Below are 13,152 nucleotides of genomic sequence, written 5' to 3' on the forward strand. Positions count from 1 at the left end.
CGTCCAGCTTTGATCCGTTGCTGGCGATGAGCTGCGCTCCTTTGCCGGGGGAGATGTGCTCTTATTTTTTGAATTTCCAGCCTTTCTGCCCTGCTTTTTCCCCATCTTTGTGGTTTTATCTGCCTCTGGTCTTTGATGATGGTGATGTACTGATGGGGTTTTGGTGTAGGTGTCCTTCCTGTTTGATAGTTTTCCTTCTAACAGTCAGGACCCTCAGCTGTAGGTCTGTTGGAGATTGCTTGAGGTCCACTCCAGACCCTGTTTGCCTGGGTATCAGCAGCAGAGGCTGCAGAAGATAGAATATTTCTGAACAGCGAGTGTACCTGTCTGATTCTTGCTTTGGAAGCTTCCTCTCAGGGGTGTACTCCACCCTGTGAGGTGTGGGGTGTCAGACTGCCCCTAGTGGGGGATGTCTCCCAGTTAGGCTACTCAGGGGTCAGGGACCCGCTTGAGCAGGCAGTCTGTCCCTTCTCAGATCTCAACCTCCGTGTTGGGAGATCCACTGCTCTCTTCAAAGCTGTCAGACAGAGTCCTTTGCGTCTGCAGAGCTTTCTGCTGCTTTTTTGTTGTTGTTGTTGTTGTTGTTGTGTAGCTGTGCCCTGTCCCCAGAGGTGGAGTCTACAGAGACAGGCAGGTTTCCTTGAGCTGCTGTGAGCTCCACCCAGTTCGAGCTTCCCAGCAGCTTTGTTTACCCACTTAAGCCTCAGCAATGGCGGGCGCCCCTCCCCCAGCCTCGCTGCTGCCTTGCCGGTAGATCACAGACTGCTGTGCTAGCAATGAGGGAGGCTCCGTGGGCGTGGGACCCTCCCGGCCAGGTGTGGGATATGATCTCCTGGTGTGCCTGTTTGCTTAAAGCGCAATATTGGGGTGGGAGTTACCCGATTTTCCAGGTGTTGTGTGTCTCAGTTCCCCTGGCTAGGAAAAGGGATTCCCTTCCCCCTTGCGCTTCCCAGGTGAGGCGATGCCTCGCCCTGCTTCAGCTCTCGCTGGTCGGGCTGCAGCAGCTGACCAGCGCCGATCGTCCGGCACTCCCCAGTGAGATGAACCCAGTACCTCAGTTGAAAATGCAGAAATCACCGGTCTTCTGTGTCGCTCGCGCTGGGAGTTGGAGACTGGAGCTGTTCCTATTCGGCCATCTTGCTCCGCCCCCACACAATTGTATTGTTTAGAGAAGTCTAAACAGTTTTCTGGGACTTAAGCACATGCTGTGTTATGCCGAAGTTCAGGATCCTTTTGATTTTTGTTTAAAATTTGAAAGTCGTTGGCAAACCCTTGAAAGTCTTTACTGAAATAGTTGACAAGTATTATTCCTAAAAATGAACAATGGCCCAGCAAGAATCCTGGTCGGTTTACATTTATTTTTGTTTTCTTGGAGAATTTGTGATATAAGGGATGGGTACTATATTGCGGGGGCAGACGGGTTACTGTGCAGTTTTGCATTCTCGAGTCTAACTTTGGACCCCTATTTTTCAGCTGATCTCTTCAGATGTAGGGGATATGTATGTAGCTCAACTTCCCCCAGGCTTTGCTGTTTTGGTGGCTCAAGGTGCTTCCCCACTGACGGGCCTATCAGCATGTGTGTTTTTAGTGGGAGAGAGGTTTAAATGTCAGTACAATTGTATAAGCAACCATAACTTGATGGATGAGTTTTTAACCTTAAAAGTGAAAATGAACCTTCTGACATATGGTTATCATTAGACCTCTGGGTGAATGAAAACTCTCCATCTTCCTGTTCACAAAGAAACAGAGCTTTGCCATGTTTGAAAAATAAGACCACCATAAATAAACATGGAGCAATGAAAGCCCAAAGCTTTCAAAGACACTTACCTTGGCACCTTCTTCCACTGGAGGACAAGGAAAACCCTTCTGGACATAGACATTTGAAGCTGCCTTCAGTGTTACTGCATGTGCCCAGGGCACAAATTTCTGGCTCTTCAACACACTCATCAATATCTAAAAGAATCACATGAGTCAAACAAAGTCAAAACACGATGGAGACATCATCAGGTACCAAATACACAATGTGGACATACAAAGGGCAGCCGAGTTTCCAAACTCTTACAATAATAAAGGTATTTTTCTGTACCACAATGCTGTGGACTGGACTTCTAGGTTGTCATGGCTTTAAAAAAATAGTTTTGACAGTTATTGGTATAAAAATGGAATGTGCAACTGCCTTTTAAGGGGTGCAGTGACAAACATCTCTTACCCAGACTGAGCTGCTTGGCTAACTAGAAAAGTCAGAGTAATTTCATAGTACCCTAGGCCAGGAAAGAAGCATGAAACTCTATAGAGTCACATTGCACCATTGTTCAGGAAGCAGAAATGCTGAAACTTTAAGCACATTGATAGTGAGTCACTCAATGTGAGATCTAGGCCTTTGAACCAAATTTACTCCCCTCCAATCATCCACAGAACTTTTCCCAATACTCCGTGTTCTAGCCCTAAAACTGAATTTTACAGGAACACTAAGACTCATGACAGTAAGTATAATCCTATGAAGTGGCTAACTAATGATATCATAGAAGATGAGGCTCCTAACTGATTTGTGGGTTAATCTTTCTAAAGACACAAAAATATCTTTCTTGTACAGGCTTTTTCTTTCATCATATAGATGAAATGGTACACTTAGAACTGTGGCCCGTTTTCTTTAATATATTACACATCTTAGTTCCTGTACAGGGGTAGTTAAGAGTAGCCAATATGAAGTTTGAATGGCTTGAATAACCATATGTCCTAGTTTGCCTGGGGAAGCCCCAGCTTATGCCGGTTGGCCTGACTTTATTGTTAATAGTGCCTTTTCTACTTTCAAAATTGGCTTGGTTTGGTCAATAAAACACATGATTACCTATAGAAAAATATGCCCACTCTATTCCAACAAACTCACTTATCTTTCCTTCTGACTTTCAGCAGGAATTTTTAGTGAACAAAGTGTTAAGTCTTAATTCTGAGCCATGCTACTTTTATAAGAATACTTCTTTTTTAAACAAAAGACAAAATATTCTTATATCCTGGGCCCTTTATTTTCACATTTGTGCAAAGGTTTCTACCCACACCAAAATGTACTTGCATTATACAACTTTATTCTCAAGAGACCCAACTAAGGAAAAGTTGAGAAATTAACTTTATTATCTTGACTTAATACTGCAAATACCACACAATAAATATTCTAGAAATGTGCAATGCCAAGTGATCCTCTTTCTGTGCAATGCAAAATCAGCTTCTCCATCATGCCAGGTTATTGGGTTGCATTTATACTTGTGTTATGTTCCCTGTGGTTTATTAATGAATCTGAGCTACTATTGCTGATTGAATTACTCCATTCCAACACTCCTTCCCCCCCATATCCAACCTTTTCTTAATAGAAAAGTTGACTTTTGTGAAAATGCTCAAATGTTTTGGGTTGTTTTTAATTATTATTACTATGACTATTTCTGTTATGGTAGAAATTAGCCTGTACATGCCAACTGATCAGGATAGGGCCAAATATTGTAGAAGGGACACATTCATTGATTGTGCAGTCATTTTTCTTTCTATATATATTCATTCTGTTCATTTTAGCGAACTGATGTATTGATAATAGAGTAAATAAAGCCAATTTTCAATAAAAGTAAAATAACATGCTTAAAAATTTGCATTAGACAATTTCAATAAGGTATTTCCATTTTAAATATCACCACTTGATTGTTATTTAAATTGGATATATAATTAAATTTCTAGTTGACGATATTAAAAGTAGAGAAAATTCTCATTGAGGATTAGATGCAGACCTGTTTAAAGTCAGGGGCATGAACTAGGTGACTTCTTGAAAATCCTTTCAACCCTACTTATTTATGAAATTGTAGTAATTAATGTCCTTCACTTAATCATATGACATATTCGTTGAGGTTAAAGGAAGGCCCTTGGGAGGCTGAGGAAGGAGGATCATTTGAGGCCAGGAGTTTGAGACCAGCCTGGCAACATAGGGAGGCTCCCATCTCTACAAATAATTAAAATATCAGCCAGGCATGGTGGCGCATGCCTGTAGCCCCGGCTACTCCAGAAGCTGAGACAGGACAATCACTTGAGCCCAGGAGTTCAAGTTTACAGTGAGCTATGCTCATGCCACTGTACTCCAACCTGGTGACAGATTAAGACCCTGTCTCCATTAAAAAAAAAAAAGAAAAGAAAAGGAATGTAATACTATAAAATTTACTGAGAATTTATTTCAAATAACACATTTCCACTGCTCTATAGGTAAAAACAAAAGAGACAAACGATATAACCACATTCATCCAAACTTGAGTGTGGTCATTTAAAGATTTTAACCGGAATCAGGAGCTATTTTTAGCTGCAAAGAATAGCCACTTAAAAAATGTAATTGAGAAATACTGGGAGGGGGATACAGCATTCCTACCAACCGTATGAAAGCACAGTGGAAAAGAGTCAGGATCATATGATCAGTCATAGGCACAGAGCAAAATAACTTCATTAGAGATCAGCATGAGAATTAGTGCTTCTTGTCTTGCCAGAAGGATGAGACCATGTCATACCCTACGCCCTTGGATTCGTTTCTGATAAAGTATTCCAAAATGAAGACGTCATCACAAAAACTCTCATTTTGGTAAGTCCAGTGGATACCCGACACTCCTCCTTTGCTAACATTGACAGCCTTCCTACCTTCACACTTGTCATCTTGAAGACTGTATCCAGGTGGGCAAATGCATCTGTAGGACCCATCCAAGTTTTGACAGGTACCTGGTGCGCATTTTCTGGGTTCTAGAAGACATTCATTGATATCTGCAAAGAAAAGGGAAAAATAAGGAAGAGGTTCCCACAGGCATAACTTCCAACAAACAATTAAAATTCAAAAAAAACTAGAATAAATCAAAGAAATACACAAAGCAAATTAAAGTTCATAAAATTCCACCATGGAGAAAAATAAGTGATAATAAAAATAAGCTTTATCAGCTTTCAAAAATGTATAGTATAACCACCATATTTTATTGTACCTACATCAGATTAAATAGTTCCAGAAAACTGTAGCATGTGAAAAGTCAGTGAGTATATAAAGATTTTAAGGATACTCAAAAGGTATGAGAGCTTACTACGAAAGTATTATAAAGAAAAAAATTTGAGAAGGGAAATCATAATTGCTTACAGAGCAATTTAACAATTTTGCTGTTTAACAGTTTAAGTATTCTCTGAGAATACAATAGCTTAATTTTTAAAATACGGGAAAAAGTGATTTTATATATATATACATATACATATACGTATATATATTTAAATAAAAACAAAGCCTTTATAGGGAGGATTAATATAATTCCACTCTGACTTTTCCTCCAGGTTTCCAGAAAGCAGCATTAGAATAGAGACTGCACGATTCCTTGAGTGGTCTCTGGAAGCATTCTTTCCAGGTCTTTCCAAGCCCTGTACTTACCCACACAGGTCCTCCCATCTGGAGCCACCTCATAGCCTTCATTGCACTGGCACTGGAAAGACCCCACTGTATTAATGCATTGGCCATTTCGGCAAAGGTTCCCGTTTCCACTTGCACATTCATCGACATCTGCAGAAGAACCCCCAACAATCCTTTAATATAGTCCAAAGATGTCATAATCCCAGCAATAATCAAAACTTTTGAAGGAAAAAATACTTTTTTCTGAATTTTAGTGGCCTTTGCTGGCTTAGCCAAACAAGAAATTCCAGTGAAGATCTAGTATGCAACAACAGAACTGGCTTTAAGCATCTATGCACATTTAACAATAAGATTACATTATTATATTAGAGACTGACAATTTATATTCAAATTTCCTATCAGTTTTTCCTTGATTTTCCTTTAGATTTTATTTTTAAATTTTCGATTTAAAATTTTTTTGATTTAAAAAATAAAATTCTAATACACAATTCAGCTGAGGACATTATTTTATATTCTTGCAATTAGAAATATTTAAATTAGCCTATAGCACAATAAAATTTAAAGAACTTGGCTTATTACTCTTGCCGAGTATGTTTTAGAAGGGAGAGTCTGTAGATTCAATGATTTATTTAAGAGAGGCTACGTGAAACATCTAGACCAGAAGGTTCATATTCCTGAATCATATAATTTCTGTACAAAGAATCACTTTTGTGTATTTAAAATTTTTTAAGCTTAATCTAATTCCATTTATTTTGAAATTTATTTTACAGCAAAATAGACATAAAAATTATAGCTGCTAATGAGCATTTTAATAAAAGTAATGGATATAGTTACAGTGGTTCCCCCTTATCTATGGTTTTGCTTTCTGGGGATTCAGTTATCGAAGGTCAGCTGCTATCCAAAAACAGGTGAGTATAGTACAATAAAATATTTTGAGAGAGAGAGAGAGAGAGAGAGAGAGAACGCACACAAGAAAGTACAGTCACATAACTTTTATCACATTATATTGTTATAATTGTTCTATTTTCTTATTAGTTATTGTGTTAATCTCTTACCATGCCTAATTTACAAATTAAACTTCAGTCTAGGTATGTATGTATAGGAAAACACATGGTATATAGAGGGTTCAGTACTATCTGTGGTTTCAGGCATCTGCTGGGGGTCTCAGAACGTATCCCTCACGGATAAGGGGAACTTCTGGAATATATTTGATGTGGAATTAGCACACCGTATTTGACAAGTCCCGTAAGCAACTGTTATGCATAAGATAGCATAGAATTTTAAAAGACAGCTGGAACACTAGAAATGATGCTAATTACAAAGAACACATATAAAACTGACTTCCTTTGCTGATGCACAATTTTGCACACGCACCTATACAGTCATTGTTGTGAGAAAGGATGAAACCATGATTGCAGCGGCAGTTGAAGGAACCGATTGTGTTCCGGCAAGTTCCATTCCCACAGGCATCTCTTTCACACTCATTTATGTCTAGTAGGAAGAAAGGCCATGAAGAAACATAAATATAAGTAGAAAAAGTGGTTACATGGTTACAGTGGCTAAACAGCATTCTAGCGTTCACCAAGCCTCATCCATAGGCTGAGAACTTCTTGATGTTGGTATCAGCTCCAGCAGCAGTCATCCCTACAAAAAACCAGGCAGCGGCAGAGCTCTAAACCTTGGGAATAAATTGTTTCCTTGGCTGGCCAGTGAAAGGAGGCAAGCTAAGGACATGAGACCTGAACAAGAATTATTTTATTCTATTTACTTCTAGAATTCTCCACCCTTGCCACTTTTCTCAAATATTTTCACTTGAAAATGGAAAAAACTCTGTGTGCATCTGGGTCTTGAGGTGTTGCCACCTTTGGCAAACTTCAACCTTCAAGATTCTCACTCCAACTTACCAAAAAGCAGTGACTCACCTGGCATTACCCCACAATCAGCAACAAAATAACTCAGCTTTCTAGCTCACCTGTCATTTCAGACAACTTTTCCTTCTTCCCTATACCCCTAAAAACATAGAACAACTTCCACCAATGATGACTTCTCTCACTCTTCTAAACCATCCCAAAGAGATGGCACTTAATTTGTTCTTTTCATACATGCTTGCATTCTTATTCGCCTTTTGATTGGTCTGTACTTTGATGATTTTGTAAAGCTACTTTGGCGTCTTATATGTCTTTGTATCTCATCACAACAGCTAGCATATTTCTTATAAAGAGTAGGTGCGCATTATATTAAGAAAGAAGAAAGAAAAAATTTAATGAAAGAAAGTTGTTACTGCTGGTTTGAAAGAATGAGGCACCATGAAGAGGGACAAGGATGAAAGGAGAGAGAGAGAGTGGAAGGTAACAATGGAGAATAGCAAAATGTAATGGTTAGAGGTAGGATTTCCTTTCTTTTCACATTTTGGACATGAAGATAAATTATCTGTGATTCCTGAATCAGGAAGCTATTGCTAACCCAAAGGGACTCTAATGTGTGTCTGTGGTTGAAGACTACACCCAGATGAGTCACTGCTAGCAATCAAGAATTTCTGCCTTGATTCATTTTTAGCCAAACTGGTGAAGTTCTTTGGTTGGGGAGGTTCTATGTTAGGGGGCTCCAGAAAATTCAGATGAGAGATGTAGAAAGTAAGTTGGGGAGGGTCATCATAGCTTTTGCACAGTTTAGCTGCCCAGTGATGAGCAGGGCTGTCAGTGCTCCTGTCATTACTCTGAAGAAGATACAACTTCATGAGAATGTTCCCAAATGAATGAACCCAGTCACAGCCAAAGTCAAGGGCTTAAACATTATGATATTAACTGTTCTTTCAGCTGTGAATCTGATTTATGTTCTTAATATCTCCAAAAGACTTAATGATACTGCTTTAAAGTAGAAAAAGAAAGGAAGGAAAAGGAGAAAATGATTGATCACACACTGAAGTTTATTCTACATCAGCATCCTGACACTAGATAAATCAGGGAAGAGATTTAAAATCCTGAGCTCTTTTTCCTCTAGAAAAACGATTAACTTTTCTTTGCCTTTGTAGGATTTATAAATTTGCCTTTGAGAATCTGGTACACACTACCAACCCTTCTCGAAAAAATGGTCATCTCACACTCAAAAGCTCAACTCAAAAGGAAATCCATATCAATACTACATATGAATAATAGTCTATTAACATTAATAAAAATTATTTTTTTGTATTAATATCTTTTTCAATTTACCCCTTAGTCAATTTTTTCTAAACTCACAGCCAAATGAATAACAAGGAAGAGGTTTATCATGTTCAGGTTGCCAAAGATTAAATAGGATATCACTGCTGCGTATCTGTCCATGTTTTTATTTTGTAGATAGCAAAAATACTACTAAAAGACTTAGCATTAAATTTTATCCATATTTAGATTCAAATGAAGTTTTCAATAGCATATGAAAAAAAAGAATAATAATTGCATACTTACCCAAGCACATGGTTTGGTCAGCATTTGTTTTAAAGCCAGTGTGGCAAAGGCAATAAAAGCTTCCAACTGTGTCAATGCACTGCCCATGACTGCATATATTAGGGATTTCCTGACATTCATTGCGATCTGTAAAGAAAAAGCATCTTAAGTGAGAACTTCGAAGACAAAATACAATTGAATAACTTACTTCTAGCTATTGTTCTCAGGAGTAATCCTAGCTCTAAACTAAGTTAGCGAAACAGATTATTTATTTTTGCATCAAACTGGATTAAAACTTACTCTCATTTACCAGGCATGGTCAGAGTATGTTAACAATACATGACACAATAAAAAAACAAGGGGAAGTAATCAAAAAATATTCTGAAAGATGAAAAGACTTAGAAGTAAAATGGGTGGACAAATTCAAGCTGGGAGGATCTTCTGTTTGATTATCAGCCTACGCAGCACCACAGACTGTGGAATTAATTGAAGTATTTTGTCTAGTTAAGATTTGGTGCCTCAAGTCATGGATAGTTCATGGCTTCCTTTGGAAATTTATATCAAAGTCAAATCCCATGCCTAAGATTAAGTTTTTCTTGATGGACAACCCACATGGCCCCTTGTTCAAGTTGCATCTCTTTGTCTTATTCCTGTAACTTTTTGTTTCATCTTCACCAAGTATTAATGTCTACATAGGGCTCCTTTTAGCATGTGACAATCTGAACACTGTCTCTTTCTTTTTACTCTCATCCATTCATTTAAAAGGAAGCCCTCTCATCTTGCTTCTGCCAGTCTTTAAGCTCTACATTATATTTACCATCAACTGAATCTTTGTTGCTTTCCTGAAATCTGATGATCTGAGGGGCAGAATTTAATGCGTGAATTCACATATGACATAATTACATGCCACCTTATGTCTCTAATGTTTTAAAGCTCTATGCTTAGAGTAAATGTACTTTGAAGAGCACTGTGCCATTCTGACTTTCCTACTGTCACAGAAGAAAGCACATGGAGTGCCATCTTTGCTGCAGATGCTGTAGGGCAGATGGCATTTCGCTCTTAGTTAAATAATCCAGACTTGCTGTTTGCCTGAAAGGTCTACTCAGAACACAGTCATCATGAATGGACACTTTTTTGCTGCACACAGCAACCCTGCTTGTGCCAGAATCATGGATATCTCCTCCATTTCGTGTGTCCGGGCTGCCATTTTATGACTATCTCCTATTTAGTAGATGAATCATCATACCATTTAGAAGTCTGAAGTGAAGTTGAGTATATCATTATGAGGGGAAATTGAAATAGAGCAGCTTAGGAACTACTACTGGCCTATGCAGAAATGCTATTTAACAAATTATGATTATTCCCATTTGAGAAAATGAATTTAAAGTGAGCCAACTGCTTCCCAGTATAGGCAGAGGAGACTGATTTCTGATCTTGAGGAAGGGTATGTCAGGTCTTACCATAGTTGGCCCAAAATTTTGGCACCTTCAGGTAGGACTGGACCTGGAAGTATGCAGGGGACAAAGTCCGTCTCATATCTGGTTTCCACAAGGAAATGGAGAGCCTTAAGGATCTTATTAGAAAGGGATCCCCAATTAGGAATTTCCTTTCATCCATTGCCCTATTTCATGATGGTTTAAATAAATGAAAAATGAAATATGGAGAGTACTTTGGAGTTCTACTGGTAAAACTAGAGCAGAAATCTAGGTTTCTACAAGCACCAGAATTTAACTCTTAGATGATCATATTTGAGGTTGGGATAGGAGTTCTGAACAGGCTACTGTGGAATGAAACCCAAACAGTCAATACAGAGAGAGAGGAAACCACAAGGAAGTAGCTGGGAAGAAACTGTTTCTTGTCTTCAGCTGGGCAAGACATTTCAAAAGGGGGTTGCATTTGCTCTAACTATCCAGCTTCTGCTGTCAGACTAGGATCCTGAACTCAGATATTTAATTGTTCTCTGAGCTCTCTCAGCAATAATGTGGGTGCTATGGTCAGGTGTGACTTGGGGTGTGAAATAATGTACTTATGAATTGAAACAAAGATCTCATGATGGAGAGAAAGATTTAGTTATTTTCATTTTAAACAGAGGCAAAAAGGAGTACTTTATAGCACGCCTGAAAAAAAATGCCAAGTATAGAATAGCATTTAAAGATATTTTAAAAGTAACACATAAATAAAGACATTTCTAGAATGAAGTCTTCAACCCAACTGGTTGAATGGCTGCAAAACTCAAGTTAATTCCCTTTCTTCTGAAGATTTCAATGAATAAAGGAAATCAAGCTTTTGGCTGCAAACGATTCTCACTCACAACACTTATGGCTGGGTGCATTTTAGGTATGTCAGTCTTCTACAGGAAAACAGTAAAGGGTTTAAGCCCCAGCAGGCTATGGCTGAATGTCTTATCTTGACCTATAAATAGCTCTGTCCCACTTCTTACCTGAGTGTGAAATGGTATGAAATGACTCATTCTATATTATCAGCAATTCTTTATTTTGACTGGAATTATTTCATCCAGTTCTAAAGAAATATAAATTACAAGCAAAATGCAGGGAAGTGGTATCAATGCCAAGTTTCGCTAGGGTATTGTGGTTCATATCAGAGAAGTCTCCACTTTTCCTGTCCTGTATTTTTAATACATGGATAGCAACAGCTCTGTTGACAAAATGCTAAATACTTACACATGTTCCTTTAAACTCAACAAAACAAGTCTTGATTCTCAGTGTGACTTTTTGTTTGGCAATTACACCCTCTTCCCACCAAGGTTTCATAAAACAATGCAAAATACCCTAAAGAGAACAGCGCACTTCCTACCACTTAATCGCTGGTAGGCAAGGAAATCGAAGGAAAATCTGACCATGTCTACCTGTGTTGTTTCATTCACGAATGCACAAAATATCCAGGAAACCCCCTGTGAAATGAACCATGAGCAAAATAACACATTCTTCCTGACTAATATACAATGATTTGCTTTGCTAAATATACAGTGATTTTTGCTAAATATACAATGATTCAGAATTACTTAAAAATTTACTAGAAAATCATTCTGAGGTATTACTTTGCTTCTGAGCTGAAACACCAGTCTTTTACATTTTTATACCACTGGCTACAAGATACCATCAGATACTGAATAACTTCACCATGCACTGAAATTGATAACATGCGCATGCTGCCTATTTCTATCACATCCTTGACAAAAGTGAACATCAAAAAATCTAACCTCTAGGGGACATGGTAATAAACAGCTAATAAAGGCTGTTGATGTTTGCTGCCTTCAGTGAGTGACCTGTAAGATGACTGGGAAGAAAAGCGATGGTTTTGTTTGTTCTGTTTACGCAGATTAATCTGACCCAGCTTAGAAGAGCTTCACTGTCTAGATTTGGGCTATGTAGCCAAGATGGTGAAAACCTCACCTTTCTGAGAGGGGTTCTGTGGAAGGAAAAAAATCATTTGGTCCTAAATGTTGCTTAGGGGAGTGTGTGTATGCATAACTGTGTGTGTGCGTGTAATGTGTGGGGGTGAGTGTTTGCAGGCAGGGCAGCAGATAGGCAAATATGAAATCTATGTATGCAAAAGATTTCCCTCTTGTTTTGAAAATATCTCATCCAGAAAGAGGATTAAAAAGCTAAGTGTTTAGACATTTTGACAATACCCTTTTTTCCAATTTAGTTATTAGAGTTCATCAATCTAAATCTTAACTCATATATTCTTCAGCTTAACTATCTGAAAATAAATCCAGATATCTGAAGCTTCATGAAGACAAACTCTCGGGTAGGCATGTCCAGCCTGTGGGGCACTACATACCATTGCACTGTCCTGTGGAGGTGAAGCGGTAGCCGGGCTTACAGTCACAGCGGTAGCTGCCTGCAGTGTTGATGCATTCGGCGTTGCGCTGGCACACTGGGCCGTTCTGACACTCGTCAATATCTACGAGCAGAAGACAACTGAATTTGAAGGAGAACAGAATCTGGTGTCCAGTCAACAAAGCCTCTCATATGAAAACAAATTTATATTTTATTTTGATCTGTTCCATTGAAAAGACAACACAGATGTGTACAGCAGCTTTATTTATTGCCAGAAGTTGGAAGCAACCAAGATGTCCTTCAATAGGTGAATGAATAAATAAACTGGGGTACATTCAGACAACGGAATGTTATTTAGCACTAAAAAGAAATGAGCTATCAAGCCATGAAAAGACATGGAAGAAAATTAAATATGGCCGGGTGCGGTGGCTCACACCTGTAATCCCAGCACTTTGGGGGGCTAAGGCGGGTGGATCAAACTGAGGTCAGCAGTTTGAGACCAGGCTGACCACCACGGTGAAAACCC

General features: G+C 38.7%; 1 protein-coding gene across 2 annotated transcripts in view; it reads right to left on the minus strand.

Annotated features, from left to right (window-relative positions):
- Positions 1-13,152, minus strand: part of FBN1 (fibrillin 1) — a 245,476-nt gene that overhangs the window by 39,000 nt on the left and 193,324 nt on the right. For both annotated transcript variants that reach the window (XM_025389802.1, XM_025389803.1), the window contains exons 45-50: positions 12,628-12,750; positions 8,845-8,970; positions 6,776-6,892; positions 5,423-5,551; positions 4,660-4,779; positions 1,828-1,953 (exon numbers count right to left, since the gene is read on the minus strand). In XM_025389802.1, coding sequence (XP_025245587.1) covers positions 1,828-1,953; positions 4,660-4,779; positions 5,423-5,551; positions 6,776-6,892; positions 8,845-8,970; positions 12,628-12,750 — 741 coding nt within the window. The remainder of the gene's footprint in view (positions 1-1,827; positions 1,954-4,659; positions 4,780-5,422; positions 5,552-6,775; positions 6,893-8,844; positions 8,971-12,627; positions 12,751-13,152) is intronic.

This window comes from Theropithecus gelada, chromosome 7a (genome assembly GCF_003255815.1).
Source record: "Theropithecus gelada isolate Dixy chromosome 7a, Tgel_1.0, whole genome shotgun sequence".
Classification (NCBI taxonomy): Eukaryota; Metazoa; Chordata; class Mammalia; order Primates; family Cercopithecidae; genus Theropithecus; species Theropithecus gelada.